The 21,029-nt window shown below is 39.1% G+C and overlaps 1 protein-coding gene across 1 annotated transcript; it reads right to left on the bottom strand.

Annotated features, from left to right (window-relative positions):
* Positions 1–1,766: 1,766 nt before the first annotated feature.
* Positions 1,767–19,924, bottom strand: JHY (junctional cadherin complex regulator). The gene is made up of 8 exons (XM_049799830.1): positions 19,503–19,924; positions 16,093–16,585; positions 12,038–12,148; positions 8,842–9,464; positions 7,755–8,040; positions 5,748–5,828; positions 4,343–4,468; positions 1,767–1,975 (listed from the first exon to the last, which is right to left on the bottom strand). Exons 1-8 carry the CDS (start codon positions 19,892–19,894, stop codon positions 1,772–1,774), a joined length of 2,316 nt encoding a protein of 771 aa, XP_049655787.1. The 5' UTR covers positions 19,895–19,924; the 3' UTR covers positions 1,767–1,771.
* Between the last annotated feature and the right edge of the window lie 1,105 nt (positions 19,925–21,029).

Below are 21,029 nucleotides of genomic sequence, written 5' to 3'. Positions count from 1 at the left end.
CATGCACACTCTACAGAGGGGGCAAACGCAGTTCCCAAGGTTGAGGAGAAAGGAGGCTGAGGCAGAGGATGCTCCTGTTCCAGAAGTTGCAGTGGACATCTGAAGATGTCTGCTGCTGCACTTTGATATGCAAAACACTTCCCCTGCAACCTGACTCACATTCCCCACATTGGAAGACGCTTCATCCACCAAGCTTCCCCCAAAGATTACGTATGTCACAAACTTCCGCCAGAGAAGTCTACAAGTCTAATTTGGCATGGGTGGTGGGAAGCAACCGACAGGGTGGAGAGCTTCCTGTCTCTCAGGCGGGTCAGGATGGCTTTAAAGAAAGGAACATGTCCTTTTTCCATGACGGAGAGATGCAGTATGGCCATCAATTTTTTCCCATATTAGGTTGGGAGCCTGATTGGAGATCCTGCAGGGCGTACGTATTTCAGCAACTAACCCACTTTCAGGAGGACTGAGGCATCCTGAGGACTGTAGGATCTAGGTCAAACTCACCCAGGACTCTAAAAAATGAAAGGTAAAGGACTTTTCCAGCAATATATGTCATACCTCCAATGCCTTGATGTCACTGTATACCTACTGGAAAATTATCTTTCCTGTGATACATCCAGCCAATGAAATGTTAACCCAGAAATGTGTTAAGTCTTATACATGTCTATCTTTACCTTTAAGAAAAGGTGCATCTAGAAAAAGGGAAAGCCATTTCAAAGACATTATCTCTTTTACTCCCCACCTTACCTTTCCATTGTTAGCCTCCTTCAAGGAGACTCAAACCCTTTTTCTTGCCCAAAGACTCATTTTCTCTCTCCTCCCATACAAAAGGGGACCTAATAAATTGGACAAAGCAATTATACATAATCACAAGGTTGCTGGGTTTTTTTTCCTTTTAACTAGCCTATTTTCTCTGAGAATTTAGTGTGTTTTCTTCAAAATTCCCTTGCTGTGGGTTCTAATCACATTTCATATGTTGACTTAATTCATAATTTACTAAGTTAAAGAAACGGAACCATCGTAAGAAACCCATCTGTTTGTTGTTACTTTTATAGATTTAATCTGTTAAAAGCTGTTTCCTCTCAAACATGTAGCTCTCAATTATCCTTAGTTACTCAATATATTTTCCAACTGCTTCTGGCTAATAACAGATTGTCTGCATGATCAGCCAGTAGTTGTTTTGAATTTCCTTGTCCCAGATTAAGCTTCAAAATTTTGGTCTTGATGTGACAACTATTCACTAACAGATAACAGAGTAACATTTGAGTAATTAGTATTGTATCATTACCAATTGCTATGTTTGGTGCACATTTTTATTCTCTTTCTTACCAGCAGTGGATTATTATTGGCTTGATTTCTGGACAGTCTGCCAAAATCTCCTCTGCACTTCAAAAAGAGAAACATTGCTGGTATTAAGATCATCAAATGAAACTGATGTTTATTTTTAGTGTTTTGTAGATATGCCCATATGTTTGACATGTCTAAAAATGATCCAGCTGTGGCAAGCCAGCAGCTGATTAGTCTGAAAGATACAACTGCAAGATCAGTTGATTTCAAAGAAAAATAACAACAGAGACGACCATATTTAAAATGCTACATACGCAACTGTTTACATTTTTTAAAATTAGGTATAATAGAACCGATTCTAAAATTTAACGATGATTAAACTTAAGCCACTTGATGGAATGGTAAATCAAGATGTGATGGTCATAGCTCATAACTAAAGAGTTCAGACATTTTTGCCTTGAAGATATCCCTAATAATTTCAAAATACTTATAAGATATGAAGGGTTCTGAAAGCAGCTACAACTTGCTTCTCCTTCTCATGTCTATTTTGCAAAGTTTCCAAGGATGCAATTTGAGGTAAACTGTCACCATTTAAAGTCTGTGGCAGAACTCGTTCCTCTTTCACCTCTTCATCTGATTGTCTTGCCGTGAAAGTCTTTGGTCTAGGAATCGTCTTAGCATATTGCAGAGCCTAAAAACATGAAAATTGGGGTAACCGATTAAGAGAAAACCTGACCAATATTTCCAAGAAAATTTAGGTATTTCTCTGTTGAGTCAAATTAATAGTTCTGCTAATTCCTGATCTTGTTTCTGACAGTGTTCAGTACTAGATGCTTCAGTGGTGAATGCAAGAAACCTCTGCAGTGGGCAAAATTAACCACCTCAAGATTTGCTTTCTGACACTTACCACTGGAGGCCACCTTAAATACTGAAGCAGTGTTTTTTCTTTAAAAAGTAACACGAGACTATTAAGTTTACAAACATATTTTTTTTCCAGTCTCATTAAGCTCTTGTCCTCAGTCATATCTTATAGCAGGGAGTTCTGCAAGCTAATGTGACATGGATGGAAACTGAGTGCTTCTATGACAAATTCTAAGGAACTGAAAGGCCTAAAAAGTTAAAACAAGTTTTGAAATGAAGTCTTGGTAATTGTTTTAAATTCTCTGGAACCTGATTTAAAATAATCCCTTGCCAAATTCCTTTTTGGTTAATTTCAAAGCTAACACAGTTCTGAACAGGAAAAGATTTCTGAACAAGTGAGGCTGGTATTAGACATGCCAACCCTTAACACATAACTGTTTCAGAGTGAAACAAAGAATTGTCTCTCACAGAGTTCCCAGAGTTCTGTTATACCCATGAATATTCTATTGTGACTGGAAATTTCTTTACCAGTAACACGCAGTCTGCGCAGGACCCACACATACTATACTGAGAATATGAACAGCAGCATGAAATAAACCACCATTCCAATTCTTTTCTACGTCAGACACTCTGAGTGCGTGTATGCTGAACAACTATACCGTGAAGCTGAGGGAAAGGAGGGCAGTAACGGAATACTGACAGGGACAGCATATCTTGAAGAACTGTACTTCCCACACTGGCAAAGTGTTTCCTTTTATCATGCGCTTTTCCCAGTATGTATTTCTGTAGCAGTATATAGGTAAACTTGCATGTGTGAATGTGAGACATAGGTAAAGGCTATATTGTGCAACAAGAAGTATGTAAGTTCTGTTTAACCGGGCTTACGTTCTACTGCATGATAAGCTTAACTATCAAAATTAAAAACAGGAGTGCTCAAGCTGTTGTTCTAGATCTGACATGTCTCACTGAAGCTCAGCAGGGCCGTGCTGAAAGAGGAATACAAAGCAGATACCTGCAAGAGTGTCAGATAGTATGGAATGATGTACGGAATCTGGAAGGCTGTCTTGCAGAGGGAATGGAAACAGTATTACAGAAAACCTGAAACTGAGAAAGCCCTGGTTTAACCTGGGACATTTTCTGGTGTCTGTGTTTCAGTCGCATGTATTTGGAAACACCTGTTACATCTCAAGTGGAAGCTGCATTATCTCACGTTCTTGGTGAAAGAGTGTCTGGGAAGTCTTCTGAAGGAATCCAAAGCCCTTTTGACATCCAAAGAATACCGTTTTTTCTCTTTGTGGTTTATGTGAGGTTTGGAAATAAATGCAAGTAACTGAAGAATTCAACTGATATTAAACTCCAAAACTTATTTCCTGAAGCATGCAGTTTGCATTCGTCACCTTGGAGAAATACCCGTTAGCGTGCTTTCAGCACCAGGCAGGTGAGCTCCTGCAGAACTGATTGGATAAAATATATGCTATTTCCAGAGCTTTATCACTTCCTGCAATAGGGAAAAGGTGCTCCCTTTGTTTGTTTACATATGCCACTGTCATGTAGTCAGTTGTTGCTCATTTGGGCTATTTTTGAACGCCAGTGAAGGCTAAAGTGATGTTGTGTGGGCTTGAAAAATAAGACCAATTACTGTAGCTATGCAACTGAAGTGAAAAGAGTTTGTGAGTGAGACTGACAGGCAGGTGGAAAATAGACTAGAAAGAGGATATCTGTGGTCCATTTGAAGAGTGCACTCTGCAGTAGTGTGGCCTCTGCCACTGATGTGAAGCACAGCATGTGCTGCATGTGCACCCTAGGAGGGTCCCACTCTCCTTTATCCCCACACGTTCCCCAGGAAAACATCACTAGCTGTTTAAGCCAAGTTGAGTGCTGGTAGCTTGGATGGAGTACTGCTCTGTTTCCACTTGGTACGCTCTCATGAAGAGCAAGGCAGATGAATGGACTGAAGACTGCTGTTGGCAAAGAAATCGGCAACTCTTGGCAAACATCTACAGCCATAACAGAATAGATGCACAGATGAGCACTTGTCAGCACCCCATGAGAGTAGAAGTCCTTAGAGTTATCAAAAGGAAAATCAAAGTGGACAAACTATTTTAGCCTGCTGTAAGTTAAATTTATGCTTTTCTTTTTCTTTGTGCAAAGTCCAGAATCCCTCCTTGTGTGCATTTTAAAGGGACTCTCTTCTTACCTTCTGTCTTGACACTGAAGATATGACCTGCGGTTTTGTAGGTAATCTCTGAACAGAAGCAATGCTTTTCATATTGTGTTCCTTAATTTGCTTTGCATATTCCTTTTGTTGCTTTAACTTCTCTTTCTGACAAAAGGAAAGAAGTCTATGGTTAATTAAATGTCTCAGTGGATCCAGCAATGAAACACTTTTTCCACCCAAGTTTTCCATTTACACCTCTGTTGCTGTTTAACCTGGCTACGCTATTGATCATTCCTCGGCAGAGCACAACGGGAAATCCTGATAAATGGCACACCTTTTTTAGTCACTCTTCATTTTTAAGAGCTTTTTCTCGGACCGTATCGAGAATAGAGCTCAACAGAAATGCATCAACAGGTGCATCTTTATTCTGAATGTTTCAATATATCTGTTCAATTCTAAAAGGGCTGTGCTCATTTCTGTCAGCTTTTGCAATGACTTTTAAAACCTCTATACTTACTTTTAAAGCCCTGAATGACATGCTTCATTTACTTAACTGATATTCTGTGTCTTTATATTTCCAGCAATTCACTATGCTCAAATTCAGCAGTATGCTCTACCTTGCCCCTGTTATCAGCCAATGTCAATTATTTCCTTTCAATGCAATGATACCACAGTGGCATGCCAGGTTCCAGAAGTGTTATGATGGTGTTAAAAACGCACAGAGGTCTGAGCTATGCACCACTCTGTCCATTCCAATTTCAGATCTCTAATCTGTTTCATTTATGGCAAGGAGGAAGAAAATACAGGGGCTTCTCAATGACTCCAAAGGGATGATCATTTTATCATTTTTCCTTCCTACAATGTTTCTATAAAGAATGCCATATAAAGCACCTGTTGTCAGATTAATAGGGTCTCAAACCATGCAGGATGGAGTTTGCAGTACCTTAGATATACAGCTGCTATCAGACCCTCATTATCAGCAGAGAACAGGTCAAATGATACCATTTGTTCAAATACTTCTTCTGAACGATCTGTCTCCATTTCAATAGGGTAACGCACAATCAGCTATTTTCTTCTTGTGTTTACACAATTTCTTGTTTTACTTCCACTTGGAAGGTTAGGCAAACCTTCTACAACAGGAATGACAATGCAACTCAGTCACATGAGTATATAATTTACTGATGTGCAATTAGCCCTATTGAATTCTGTGAACTACTCCCTGTTTCTGGAACTACAAAATTAGAAGGTTAAAATTATCCACAGTACAGTTGTCTTTCCTTCTGTTTGAATCTCCCCTCAGGATCTCAAGCTAGACCTGGAGTCAAGGACATAAAGTACCAGTCAAACTTAAGTTGCTTCTCTGCAGTGATTTCTTTGCCATTCTCCCCTGCCTAAGTTCACTTTGCACAACTGAAAAGCAGATCGTATAATAAGGTCTGCTTACTTTCTCTTTGATTGCTTCATAGTCAGGTCCAAGGCCTCCAAGCTTCACATTCAGATTTATGTAGGCTTTTGAGCTACGTGGCTGAAAACAAACAGCAGTAACAGGTTTTCCTTCATATGATTTCACAGAGAACATAATTAAAGCAAGTCTTGTAGCGGATGCCCAAGATAAGAGCAGGATTCAACTTGCATTCTCAGTCTTACCTCTGGCATGTCTCATTTTAAGGATTGTAAGTGACCAAAAAGATTGAGTTAATTGCACAAGTCAAATTACACTGTATTTCCTTTGAATCTAGGTGGGTAATTGCCAATCATCCAAATCACAAAGCAATACTTTCTTAGTCAAAAATGATCTTTTGTGAGCTTTATTTTTCAACAGCTTAAAGAGACCCATTTGACTGTTATTAGAATGAAACTCCAAAGAAACTGTTACAAGAGAAGCAGATAAAAGTACCTGATATTGGTGGTAAAAAAATTAGGCAAATGTTATTAGTAACAGTAACCTTTCCTTGTTCTCAAAACTGCAATGGAAAATTGTTCACAGACAGTTAAAAAAATACATGCCTTGCAGCACAGCAAAAGCTTTACAAGTGCGTAGGGAAAGCAGAAGGTGAGTCATGGGTGATGCCATTTCAATACTTCATGACATTACTACAAAGACCCCAGTACTTCCAGAATCTTTCTAATCTCTTTCAAGAACACTAGATTAATTTTTAGAAGTGGACTATGTTTTAAAAATTGTCAGTGGAAACTCATTATGATGGGCGCTATAGTAATTTCAGTCACAGAGAAATGCAGAAACACCAAGACATTTCTATATGCAAATAAAATGTGCATTTCTTCAAAGGGCATGTTCAAGTTAAACTCAACTGCAGAGAAACTAACTCTATGCACTGAATTTTCTATTTGATGTTTCTTTGTGTCATTTATCCCTATTCTTTTGTGATATACTTACACCTAACTTTTAATTTAAGGTGCTATGAAGAGTTAATAATTTAGTTGTCTGCAACAAAATCAGGGTTTTCTCACTTCATGCGATGAGTATGACTGCATCTGTTTACTAGGAAAAGCTGGATTTTTCTGTGAGACATAAACAGTCTTACTCTCTGTGGCATTCCTCACATATGAAGCGTGAGAAAGCTACTGAAAATACAGGAAAGAAACAATGGTTTGAACTTAGGGGAACAGAAAGGGAAGGAAATCTGCCCTTCAGTTACTATCATAATCCAGCTAATTCTTCTTAGATGCATTCAAGCAGGAATACACAAACTGCCTTCTAGATGAAACACATGAGTAATTATTTCAGCTTACTTTGTCTGCCCTGAGACTTGGAGCTAACTTCTTAAACATTTGTCATGGACACACAGGGATATCTCTATGCTGTTCCACTGCATCTGTGTTAACTGGTTACAGTATGAAACTGGACACACAGAAAAGACAAAAAGAACCAAGTTTTAATAAGGACCAAAATGGGATCATCAGGAGACTTGTAAAAATGTTTATGCCGTTAGCTTTACAAATCCTCTAAGTTTGTTATTGTTCAGTTTGATTCCCTTGGAAACCAAGAGATTTGAGTTGGATAGCAAATGAGCATGACCAGGATAATGGTTTCCTCAGATCTGAGCCCTGGCTACCTGCTGCTTTATACAAATAGCTTTATTCTAAATCATTTTATCACTGGATAACTAAAAGGACAAACACTGCTCTGTGTGTTCTTAGAGCTAATCAAGACTGAAAGTGACATAGGGAGAGGTGGTGGTGAACCACCTTGCTCTTTCGACTAGAATGATTTTAGTTTCTGTTTCCAGCTTTGTTCCTTGGTTTTTAATGCTCTAGGCAAGTCAGTGTGTGTCAGTGTGCTCTCTGTAACAATAAAAAATTTCTCGGTTCCCATTCCTTTTTTTTTGGGGGGTGTGTGTGTTAAGATTTTTGGATTATTAAAGAAAAAAAATTAATCAGAGGGGGAAATAGAAATGTAAAACTGTCCAATCTACATCTATTTGCTTACCTTCTTGCTCACTTTAGGCTGGTTTTGCTTTTCCATTTGCATGAGATATCCTTCTGAGTTGCTTCGGCTTATTTTCACTTGATTTCCTTCACCGCTCTCTGGATCTACCTCTGAACCACCTTCTATCTGTGGGATTATAGGTGGAAGTAGGCTGAACAAGTGCTTGTCAGCTAAGTGAGCTTCTGTCAAACGAGTGATTTCTTGGTGATGTCGCTCCGTCATTTGTGTAAATTGGGAGGTTGTACAAGGGACTGTTGGTGAACTGTGAACAGAAGATTGAGAAGGCCTCAAAAAAGAAAGAGGGGGAAAAATAAGAATCTTCTATATCTGTATACAGCAGATAGATCAACAAGCAATCTGTACGTGGGATGATCCTTACTCACAGAATATACTGAGAACATGAAGATAGAAAGATGGGTATTTCACAATGACTGACTTTGCTTGCACCCAAATGTATGGAAACTGTCCATGGAAAAATTATAGATGGGGAAACTTTCAGCCTGATGCAAAGCTAGCTTAAGCCAATGAAACCTGCCTTTAAATAGCTTTGGATCAGGCCTGCTGAGTACTGAAAGAATTAACTGTCCACGTGAAATAAACCCTTCATTTTTATCAAGGCAGGTGAAATTCTACATCACTAAGGATTTTCATGCCCTTCCCCATGTGTACCGAGCCAGAGCTAGCACTGGAATGACTCTGGATATTCACCCCGCAAGGCAAGTTTTGACATAATCCTATGCAGCTAGCAGTAGACTTAGTTTATGCACAATGCTCTTTGCTATCTATTTTTTAAACTCCACCTTCTAGCCTTTCAGAAGGAAACTTTCAGTTGTGGAAAATTCTATGTGCAAGAGAGCCTGGAGTACAGAACAGTCCTTTTCCAATATCATATTTAAAAATCAATATTTATAATGAATCTTAAGTCAGTAGTAGTCTCTAGTGGCAGGTTTGTAGCAAAATAATTTTGTATTTTGGACTTTAAAACATTTTCTTGTCTATGTCTATTTATTCTGGGCATCATAGTGTTATGATAGTGCTTCAACACTTATATCCTTATCATAAACTACTGATTGCAGAGTTCTTATACCTTTTATCCACATAAATGTGTCTTTTGGAATCCTGAAGTGATCCTTGATCCTTCACCAATTCTTGAAAATTCACATTAAAAGTAGATGAAATATTCCTCTGATGTGGATGTGCTTGACCACTGGTACTGTTATCTCCTGCAAAAAGCTGCACAGTGACATGGTTGTATAAATGTTGCTGGTCATGTGGAAGTCCATTTGGAGAATCATACTGGTATTTCTTGTTCTCTTTGTTGGTATATGCTGGAGATACAACTTCTGCTGGGTTAAATTTATGTAATGTTGGATGAAAAGGATAGGTAGATGTGGTGAAAACCTGATTAACAAACTGTATTGAATTTTGGAAATTACTTAAGCTAGTATCTGAATTTGCTGCTGTATTAGTGTCAGGGCCAACAGAAGGACTTGGATACAGCCATTTCTGCAGTGTGCTGCTGCTGTCTTGCTCCACTGCCTGCATGGAAACAGTCTGAAATTCTGATATTTGGTGGTGTGTGTGGTGCCAAGACTTTGGTTCTGCTGGTCTTCCTGGTGGTTGTTGGCTATCATTCCTTGGGAAAGCTCTCCCTTTCAGACTCTGGTTGGATTTTATTTTGTTTCTCTGGGAGGACTTATTTTGGTGATCCTAAAAGAAGTTATCAAAAGTGGGGTGAATTTCAGTGATTGCTATTTTATATGTTCATTAAGATCAACAATAGACAAGTGTATGGGTAAGTTTGCCTGTCACAATGCCTTTCATGTAGCTATTTCTTAGAATTCTACAAACTAACTGATAAACTGATGTTTTGACTAGATTACATCATGTTCTATGATTCTAATCCAGGACAACATTCTTATTTCAGACAGCCCTTAAACAGCTGTGCAGGTTACAGTGAAGCTGAACATGTACTGAAATTTGAACATGTGTTGACGTGGTACCTTGAACAGGCCTGAACAGGCTGGAGTGCATAATCATCTGTCCCTTTAAAAATCAGGGGCGTATGGAGCCAGTCACCCCTGTTTCATGTACACTCACAACTAGAAAAGGGTTATAGCAATGTTTTATACAGCTGAATGAGTATCATGATGGAAATTAGTTTTAAAAGTAAGCTCTTAGCAGAGAGTGAAGTGTAAAAGGAAAAGCATCTGTGACCCGAAGTCTAGTATGGTGTGGAGAACAGTCTTTCTTTGTGGCATTTGTAAGGCTTCAGATTTGGGGCTTCTGAATTAACAAAACATGTCCTCATAGAAGGGCTCTTAAAGAGACCTAGGTATCGTATTGGTCCTTCACAGCTCTAACAGTTCTTTAACATACTGATGATGAGTTAGGCCAGTTTGCACAAGTTGGATTAGACCCATCCAAATCACTCTGAGCTGCTTCTGTCTAACCCTGACTCAGTAAATTGTGGTCATAGCTAGACTAAGTGATGGCCTGGCCAGACTTAATCTAAAATTAAAATATGTAGGAACCCCTAGTCAAGATCAGAAGCACAGATGCTATTCAGGTGCTACACAGACAATGCAGATTACCGCATCAAAACTGCTTAATGGCCTGGGACAAGTTCTGAAGCAGAACACTACAAAAATGGTTCCTTACAGATGCAGACCATATCTAAGAAATGATGCTGTGGTAAATATGGAATGAGGGAGTTTTATCTGAATGAGGTGCAAAAATAGGTGCCCTTAAATACACAGGACTACTTGTTTCTAATCCTGTAGACAAGTGGTAGCTTACCATCAACCACCTGGTTTCAAAAATCAAATCAGTTCTTGGTTTTTATCCTCTAATTAAAGTAAACTGTACTAAATTTCAGGAAAAGATGGCAATGTACACACTATTAGACTGGTCCACAGTAGAAGCAGACTGATGTCAATGATTTAAATGATTTCATTTCTAAATCAAGCACTCCTCCCTGTCCTGTATCCTGCAAAATATTATCCAAATGGTAAGAAACAATTTAAGAATTTAAGCACACCAGGACTACTGTCGTGAGCTAAACTGACATACTCTAAATCTGGAGTTTATTTAAGATTTATCGCTTTCCAATTACAGCATCAGGTGTTGCCCATTTTGAGGAAAGACATGGCTTTCCTTCCAAGGAATATACAAATCCATTCTCAGTCCATTTAATCTTTGTCAGCACTAAAATCCTCCATTTCATCCTCCTGTCTCTCTAGGGTTCTTTTGTTAGCAACACTTGCAATCACTACATAGCATATGCACTCAGAATAACTACTTAATGGTAGGTATTAAATCCACATACAGAGCAGAATGTTTGGGCAAAAGCTTTATCACTAGGGAATCCTGACTCCTGGTGCCAAGATGATGATTTGTTAGCTCGACCTCTGCTGTAATGATTAATGTTCTGGCATACTGTGCCACTGGTGGAAATCATGAACTGCTGCCAAACTGGGACCAGGCCAATGTTGTCCTATTTAAATGGAATGAGCAGTCCTGTAAAACACCGCCTTCGTTCTGAAATTCCATATATAAAGCACATCTCTCACAATGAACAGCAGCATAAAATCTTGTTTGTCCTTTACAGAAATGCAGCTTCCAGTCCTAAGTAAACAGCAAGGAATTTAAGCAGTCTGCCTGAATTACTTCAGATACTTGTAACTAGGTTTGCCAGTAATAATTCCAGTTGGCTTGAAGTTCTGGTTCTGAAGTTCTTGGTTTTTCACCAGTGATGAGTGATGATAACCTGGTCTCTTTTATTGCTCCAAAGACTATCCCACTGCATTGGTTTGAAAGGCCAGCGTAAACCAGATCTATAGACTCTTGTATGGAGGAGGTCAGTGCGACTTTTTCTTCTTGTAACATTTTCTGTTTTATGGTAATCCCTTGATGTTCACAGGGATTTTAGGTGACAAGTAATGCAACAGTAGTTAAGTTCTAGCTCAGAATCCTCATGAACCATCAAACATGACCATGTAGTAGTTTGTGCTTTTACATTATTATCAATCAAATAATGTCCTAAATAGATAAGATTTTTTGAGCTCAGAATTTTTGGGGATTTGGGATCTATTTTGATTTAAAATCATTTGGCATATAAAGCAGCATATGCATTAAATTTTGGTGATTATCCACTGATATATATCTAAGGATTTATTGCCAGTAATTGGTACTTTAAAAGTAATGACATTACAGCTTTAAACATTCAAACTTCAATGCTTTTACATATATATTTCAATTGTCATGTTCTATCAAAAAGGAACCTTGAGCTGCTGCACTTTCAGGTACCATTTGTCTTCAGGCTCCATTTTCACAATCTGGAATGGTAGCACACTCTGAACTGGTTCTTCATCAACAGTTTTAGGATCTGTAACCTAAAAACCAAGAATGTTTATGGCCACAGCCCAACCTGATGAAAGCATTTAAAAGTCTTGGGGAAAGAATGAGAAATAATTTGCCTCCTATTAAAGCTAAAATGCTAAAGTTAGGCATTATACAATAGATAACAAGAAAACAGACGGCTAAAAGAGCAAATGAAAACGGAAGCAGAAAACCAATTAACAGTGGTGTGGTAGTAGGGAGTATTCCTTCTACTTCTAAGAAGAAGAGAGGAAAAGAAAATTGCAGGTAGTATGCAGCACAGAAACCTACTTATAACTCTCAAATGTCTGGGCCTGTCCACTTATATGAGAGCCAGTGGATGTACCTAATAACGGAAAAGCAACTAGACAATCATCATTGTCCAAGCAATCAGCCAGTGTACCAAGATACTGATGGATGACACACACCATAGCAGATCTTGAACAATAGAGTCATGCAGAAAAAGATGGCAAAACATAGGAATGTTGGTAGAATAGTACAAGGAGTAGCTGCAGAAATGAAACAACTAATACGCATAGCCTGGCAACAATATCAAATAGCTTGTGCAAAACAGCAAGCCCACAAACAAGAACATCTTCACGTGGCCGCAGTTGTGGTAGCAAGATGGCTGGAAATCAATTTTGAGCAATTTTTTGAGGGTAGCTGCTGGCACTACAGATTTTGAAGCGAAGCGATACCCTCGTAAATATAGCAATAATGAAAATTTTTCTTGAAAGCATCAAACTTTTTTTTCCAATCTATAAAACTTCAGGAAAAACAATGCTTTCTTTTTATTTATACTTGTGTTGTCCCAAACTATCCTGCTAAGTACTACAGCAGGTGTGACCTCAATTAAGCGTGCAGTTAGCCAGTCTCACTGTAAAGAGACTACAGCTAACTATGTGCTGGACTCATGCTTGTGGTAGAAGTACCTATGCACCGCTGCAGAGTGACACCGGCTAACACAGGAGAAATTGCACTGAGAAGATATTTGTGACCAAGAGAATTATTAACTGAAAGACATAACGGTGCAATCAGTGTGAAGGAAGTGTTAAATCCTTCTGGGGAGCTGGGCCTCTCATCTTTGGGGGTGAGAGATTAGGACTACTAGGAAAAGGTAGGTAGGGTTTATTGCTGAGTTTTCAGGTGATCTCATTGCCCCAAATGGCAATGCAGATTCTATTAGTTGCAACTAGAAAAGTTCACAAATTAAGTTACCACACAGGTTTCCTGAACTGTGGATAGATACAGCTTTGCAGTCAGTGAGATGTTTTTGGTGGAACCAACTGACTCTCTGTATTGATAGTTTACTGGGCAGGTAAAGCATACTTCTACATTATCTCTTTGAAAGAGGAACAGGACACAACCTCTGCCAGCATTTTTTGTGAACTATTCTATTAATACCAATCAAATTGAGAAAATGATCAAATGAAATTGCATTTTGAGAATCATAAGCTGTGTAATGCCTATTCTGTTAAATTGAGGCCTATAATTGCTTCTCTACTGAAAAGATACAACAAAGACAGCAATCATGGCATGTCATTATCCCAGACTAGAAAACCGGCCTTTGCAGTGAGGACTTCAAAGGCTTGTGGTTCTCGAATTGCATTTGGCTGCTATTGTTGAAGCGCAGGCAGTCTTGATTAGGTGTTTACACTGAGGTAAGGCGCAGTGCACAGAGAGTCTGAGTGCCTTGGTCTAGAGCCATTAAAAAATTGTACATTATGTTCTTTGCTTTGAAGTAAGGGGCTTGTAGGTAGGAAAGCAACTCATATTGAGTACAGCTGAGCTAGACTGGGCCACTACTTCTCTCTCTCTCTCTCTCTCTCTCAGAAATTCATCATCAGGTTCTTAAAGAATCAGGCACCACTGCAAAGAACTTGATGCTTTATAAAATGCAATATAAATTAGTAAATATACAGATCAGCACACATTTATGGTATGTTTTGGTACATACAGCCTGCTGTCTGTATACACTGAGATAACCGCTGTAAATCTTGCAAGAACAAGGCTGCAAATATTTTACCTAATGTTATCTCAGTTGAAAAAAACGGTATGCAAAGTACTTACTTCAATGTAAACACTATTTCATTGCCACAGTACCTGATAGCCAACAGTGATCATATCAATAAAACCAGCTTTAACATCCTCAAAATAATCCAGTTTAGGAAAAACCAGCATTCAGAACATGTTTGATCGCTCCTGCAGAAGACATGTGGCTTGTTTCATTCTTTGCATAGTTGGTGTTTTTGCACTTTTGATACAGTTTTCCAGGTGAGGTGACCAAAGTTGGCTCATGGGCCAGCTCTGGTCAACAAGATGCTTCTGTCAGGCATTCTTTCACCCCCTCCAAAGAGACGGAGCAATGGATGTCCCGATTAAGAACAAGAGAGGTAAGTACGTCTTCCTATGCCTATCCACAGCAAATACAAAGGTAGCTGACAGTAGGGGGTGATGCTGTTGCGGCTGTATCAACTTGTCAAAGAAAGAAACACACCTTGCTACATGCATGCTGCCTGGCTCCTGCCATGTCAGGGCTCTGCTGTCCCCATGGCTACTTCAGCAAGGTAGTCTTACAACATAGCCCTGATTTTAACAGAGGTTTTTTTTCTATTATGTATCTTTCAATAGTGTCTACACAATGAAGTCCTGATCCCTGGCTCCAATACTTACATATGAAACATTTTCAGAATTCCCCAAATAGTAAGCATAATCATATCAACACAGTTTTAATTAGCATCAATCTACACTAATTATTTTTACCATCAACCAAATTATAACTGAAAAAAAACAAGTGCTCTTAATAGCTCTGCTAGAAAAAAGCTTGTCCACCATTATACTCATTGTAATGTAGTCAGCAGATGCCCTCTAATGTTGTGTCAACTGTTCATTAGCCTTGGAAAATGTGTCACGTGAAGCAGAAAGTCTCTGTAGTTTTGCAAGTTAAGAATTTTCTATGCTACAACTCGTGGAGTGATTCAACGATTCCCACCTTCCCATTATTCATAATAAGTAGCAAGTAAAAGCAACAAACTCATGTATAATCGTTCATTAGGAACTGTAATTACATTTCCACTTAATCCTTAATATAAGTTGTCTGACATTTCGCAGTCAATCATAAGAAAGCTAGGCTCTTCAAATCCAAGTACTATACATGACTGTTATCTTCTGACTGATTTCAAATATAAGGTTTAGTCTGGCTGAGAAAGCAAGTAGGGGGAAAGGGTTGTCTGACCATGCAAAACTAACACATATTTCTTGGATATTCCTGCATGTGTGGCCCTAAATGACAGTGATAAGCAAGAGCGTGCATGGCCTGTGAAAGCAGTGTGACCACAATGTGTTTTCTGGTTCTTAAACTCAACTGTAACTTCACGTACACTTTTCTGTTAAGATCAATGTAGTGGAAAAACACTAATACAGCTTTTTAAGCCAAATGGTGACATCAGGGTTTCCCACTGCAGTTAAAAAATTGCGAGTGTTCTGCTATTAGAAGCAATTTGCATTTGCTGCATTGAGCAAAATTTGGTATATGCTATTTGCAGAGATAATTGTTACCAAATTCATGTTGGCCAAGCAGAGAAAAATCAGAGGCAGCAAAAAAAGAACTACTGATAAGGTGCAATGTAGATCCCATATGAAGGAAGCCAGCATTTCTTTAGCATCAAGATTAAAAACTAGTGAGAGATCATCTCTGTGACATGCTTCATGGACAAGAATATACATAGCTTAACTAGGTTTGTAACCAGGCCGTCACTGGGGTTGTGAGTCACTGAGGACTTGTCAATTATTCCAAAAAGGATGAACAAGATTCTCACTGGAAATCTAAAGTTACCAGTTGCATGATAGATTGTATATCTACTTACCTCCTCTGCAAACCTGATCATGCAGCTATTCCATTTTAACACTAGACAGCCCTCAGTTTATACTGATTAGAAACCATGTAAAAGTTACCTACCGGCACTTGATGAAGTACTTCCTGCTTTTTACTGTGTAATTGAAGATAGGAATTTATCTTCTCTGAACGTAATCCTAAAGTCCGTTTATTTTTTTTAACAAAGTCTTTTTTTGCTCTTTGTGGTCGATGTTCTTGAATCTGAAGAGAAAAAGCACTGCCATATGTACTGGGACTAGCTTTGAAATGATAGCCATCTTCCTTCCTTTTGGTATGCAGCCTGAAAGGTTCGTTGCCGACCATCGCATTTGACTCATGACATCTTAGTAATTCTGTATCAAGCTCCGAGAATGAATGTGACTTTGCCTCCTGTTGATTCTTTTCTTCTGGGGAGCCATTGGAATGGAGATAAAATGAATCTTGTGAAAAGTCCACACTGCTTCCTCCAGCAACTTGGCATGCTTTTTCTGCCTCACAAAATTCTGCTACCTCTTTTGTGTTCTTCCAATTAGGATTGTATCTTAGGCTGAAATATTTGTCCACAGACTGTTGTTTCCTATTTAAAAAAGGAAACACGAAATTATTTATGTCAACTGAATTATTTCAGTGAATACGGCATGGTCGTTTGTAGGATCGGGATCAGAACAGTTTTATCAAGCTTTTTTTTTTAGTAGAAAAGTTAGGCAGGACCTCCTCTTAATTTTTAATTTTCATTATCAGTGAATGATAAATTGGCCTAACATTCAGATCACAGTAGAATACAATCTTTATCCTAAATTTAGCATAGAAAACGTAAGTACTAGTAGAATCAACTAAAAGATGAAACGATACATTGTATTGCTTCTGTTGCTTCCTTTAAAGTGATGTAGCTTACCAAAGACAGTAGTGTTGCTCATTCTTCAAAGACTCTGCTGTGTGAAATGAAAGTGATATCTTTTAAGTAAAATCACTCTCGCAAACGTCAGTTTGAGGCTGCTTAAGCAAGAACAGCCTACAGCTCTGTATTTTTATTCTCTCTTCTCATTCCTATGAAACATCATGATGTTTCAATAAAAAACTGTCTATAAAAGACTTAAAGTAACTTCTCATTAAAAAACAGGCTGTAATTGAGATATGTGTAGAAAAACATAAATCAGAAAGGTTTGTGGGCTTGTTTTTTTTTAACAACTGTCCAAATCATTGCTCTGAACTACATTTGTCATAAAGCAAACAAAGATGGTCTGCCTTAAAAAACCCACAATTGATTCTGTTTATGGTTTATTGTCTGATCCAACAGGAGGAAAACCAACTGCAGGAGCCAAATGCATACAAATTGGCTTCCAGGAGACGTGCAAGCAGTGGCAGGAGTAAGGAGCATGGGAGAAAAAAAGCTTTTAACGCTGTTTCTTCTTAACTGGACCTGCAGCATAGTCCTGGTTTCTTGGGCACTGACAAATGGTGAGCCTTTCAGAGTGACATTTATAGGCACTGAAACCTGGTTGACTCTTCAGCCCCTATTAAAAGAAATGTAGTGATCTGATGGATTCTCCAAACTGTGGCATAGTTAATTATATTAACATTTCCATAAATCATTTATTCATCCTTTCTAAATTAGTTACATGCCTATGCCTATATTTCAAGTGGCTCCTAATAATAAAATAATCTGTTTCTCTAGCAATGCTTTTCATTTCAGGTAAGCATTCATGCCGTGATATCCTGTGTACTAGAGATTAGATGATTTACACTGGTGAAAACATTATTATTCCTAGTTGTCATACACCACAGGCAAACAGAAATAGGTGACCATATTTTGAAATGAGTACAGAAATATGTGCTATAATTGCAATGATTCAAATAACAGAGTATAATGCTAAAGAGTTCTATTGTGCTGAAATGTGTGCACAGCAGCTCAATTGTATTATGCAGGCCAGGTCACTGCACGGGAACAAAATGAGTGTGAAGAGCTCCTTCATCTCTAATCATCTGCAGACAAAAAGTGCACCTTTTATTCCTCCCCCCAACTCGATATAAAGGTTAGATGGACTCTGTACTCATCAACAAAAGTGTTGTATGTAGAAAACAGATGCAGCATTTCCTCTTCAAATTCCGAGGTTAGTAATGGATGTAGAGAGGGGGGTTCATATGTATATGCTGTGATATTTGCTCCGGTTAATGGACTGCATTTGAGTACTTACTAGGCTAAGTTCAAACAAAATAAAATCAAATTTCCATTTAAAGAAGAGCCTCACATTCAGCACAGTATTCAGTCAAAAAAATTACTAAAAATTAGAGCATGTTTCTAGTACAATTAACATCATTTGCACTCACAATAAAATATTCAATAACTGGCCATTTTGCCTGTTGAGGAGGTGAATAAAAGCATGCTGTTAATAATTTAGCCTTCATTTGTTTGCCATTTTATTTTAAGTAGACAATTAAATTGAAACTGCACATTATTATTACTTCAGGTTTAATTTAATCCCTTTAAACTTGAGAATTATTCCCAATTTATGCAGTGTTAAACCTTTATGTATATGACAGCAAATTAAATTTTACTTTAGGTACCAAGTTAATGCTTTCTAAAGAATGTTTAAAGGTGACAGTAACCCTGGAAATTTTAATTCTATATTTATACGGCTATAAGGACAAAACTGCATTGATTCAACCCATCAATTTTTGCCTCCAAGTTTTCTTACAGGAAGTAGCCTGTTTGCTCAGCGCAGGTCTTTTGGTAAGAAACAAAATGAGGATGTGTTGGTACTGGTTCTTGTTTTCCCTCTGGTCCTTTTTCACAGACCAGCTCCAGAAACCCTCTAGCCCGTGATCTCGGAGCTGCTGCACCATCTGAAGGTAATGCCAGTTACATGGCAACGGCTGCCTATTTGAGATGGTAGCCAGCACGTACCGCTAAATATTGTAGTGCCTGATCTACAGCCCATTACAGTCATTAGAATCCATCCACTGACTGCAGTTCTGGATCAAGTAGACAGGAATAAGAGGGGATCTACATTAATAGGCCATTTAATAGACCAGAAGAAACTGTCGTTAAATGCTCCCCCATTAGCTTACCCAGCAATGCTCAAGAGTAGGGGTTAACATGCATCTGTTCGCCACTTCCTCCCTTCTTGCCTGCCTGTTTTAGAGGCAACTAAACAGGCATGTAGCATTCGCCTCTGTATGCAGTGTCTAGAGCCAGTACACGGGGAACCTGTATGGGTCTGTGAGGGATGTTTTCTTTTCCTTCTTACCCTCCTACACTGGTGTTTCAGCCAACATAATAAACAGTTGAGGCTGTGTTGGAGAAATGGGTATAATAATTACGAATGTGGGTAAGATGAAGCAGTACATCTTGGTGTGTAACCAAGTCCGTAGCTGCTCTTAATAGCACTTTGGCAATACAAGTTGGTATTGAAGATGTCATGTATATTCTGAGGAATGTAAGGTTTTTAAGTGTCAGAACTGTTCTACTCATCTACTAAAATCCTGTGCCTTACCTTCCATTACCATCATTCTTTTGTATCCCATTTGTATAGCGATTTGTGTCATACTCAACTCCTTCTTGTTCTTTTAAACTCATCTCCTCCAAGCTATCTTCTAAGCTGTCACTCTCCAACTCATCAGAACACGGTCCTACCAGCTCTTCATTTTCACGAATCCGCTGCTGGAGTTCTAACTGATACTGTCTCTCCTGAACAAGGCTTTCAGAGTCTGACTCTTGGGAGTCGTGCAGACTTGAGGCAAAGTCCCCTTCGCTTACAGATGGCCTTTTCCAATTTGCAGGGTGGAAATCTGGTTGCATGAGTACGTTTTCAGGAACATGGGTTTTATTCATGTTGCAAGTGGGTGGAGAAGAAACTGAAATATAATTCATATCTGAAGAATTCATTCTGTGTTTTGCACTGAGGGTGTATACACCAGCCCTGTATTTGGAAAACACGAGAGTAAACGTAAAAAGGTTGTTCGCTGTATAATAACGATTGTATTTGTTAAAAGCTAGAATTGTGGCAGTATCATTGGCTTAGGCTCTGAATTTTACCTTCTATAGTTAAAACAATTCTTTACTCTCATCTTTTCCTTTAAGCAGTTAATATCAAGGTCACGATACAGCAAATGCATGACTTACTACTATGAAATCTACCTTAAACTATTAGGGGTAACAAAGCTAATCATGTATAAACAGCTTATGAAAATGAAGCTAAGGCAAAGCAACAAAATTTTATGTTAACTTTTGAGAGGTAAAAGAAACTGTGTATGTTCTCTTTATTCAACTTAGACCATCTTGACGTGTAAGCTATCAGCAAGAAAGTGTGTGTGACAGAGAAGAACAGAGTGAAAAGAACTGGAACGCTTCTTAAATTAGGAAGAGAGTTTCTTTTCCTTTGATTGCATTTAAATGTTCATAAGTCGTTTGCACCACCAGATACAAGCATCTGGGAGGAAGGAAAAAGGCAGTGTTTTGTGAGGACATGTACATTACTCAGTTACAGCGCATACAGTGCGACCATTCCGTTTAAAGGCACATCGTGAGTTTTTTTTAGTACCTGGGCGACTGTTTAGATATGGAAATGCAAAATATAATTTCTCGTTTTTCAGGGTTAGTTACCACTGCCTGTCACACGCGAATCTACCCTCCGGCAGGACTTCTACACCTGGGCGGACACCTGTACCCACTGCTCCCCTCGCTGCTGGGCGGTGGTGCCCGCCCTGCAGCCCGGAGAGAAAAGCCTGGCACCGGCAAGGAACCTTTTGCTGGAAACCGCCTCTCCGTCAGCAACCCCCGGTCAGCCTCCGCAGTGCGTCCACCGAGGGAGGCGAGGCCTTGCCCGTAACTCCTGTCCCAGGAGCCTCTCCCCGGCCTGAAGGCAGGCCTTCAGCCCCCCCTGCGAAAAGCCAGGCCAGGCGTGCGTTCCCACCCCGAAGCCTCCCCTCGCCCCCAAACCCCCTCACAGGCCCCCTCTCACCTTCACAGATCCCCCCCCTCACCCTCACAGGCCTCAGCCCCAGCCCCGGCCCGCCGCCCC

This window comes from Accipiter gentilis, chromosome 5, assembly GCF_929443795.1.
Source record: "Accipiter gentilis chromosome 5, bAccGen1.1, whole genome shotgun sequence".
Classification (NCBI taxonomy): domain Eukaryota; kingdom Metazoa; phylum Chordata; class Aves; order Accipitriformes; family Accipitridae; genus Astur; species Astur gentilis.
This window is presented reverse-complemented; position numbering and strand designations above follow the sequence as displayed.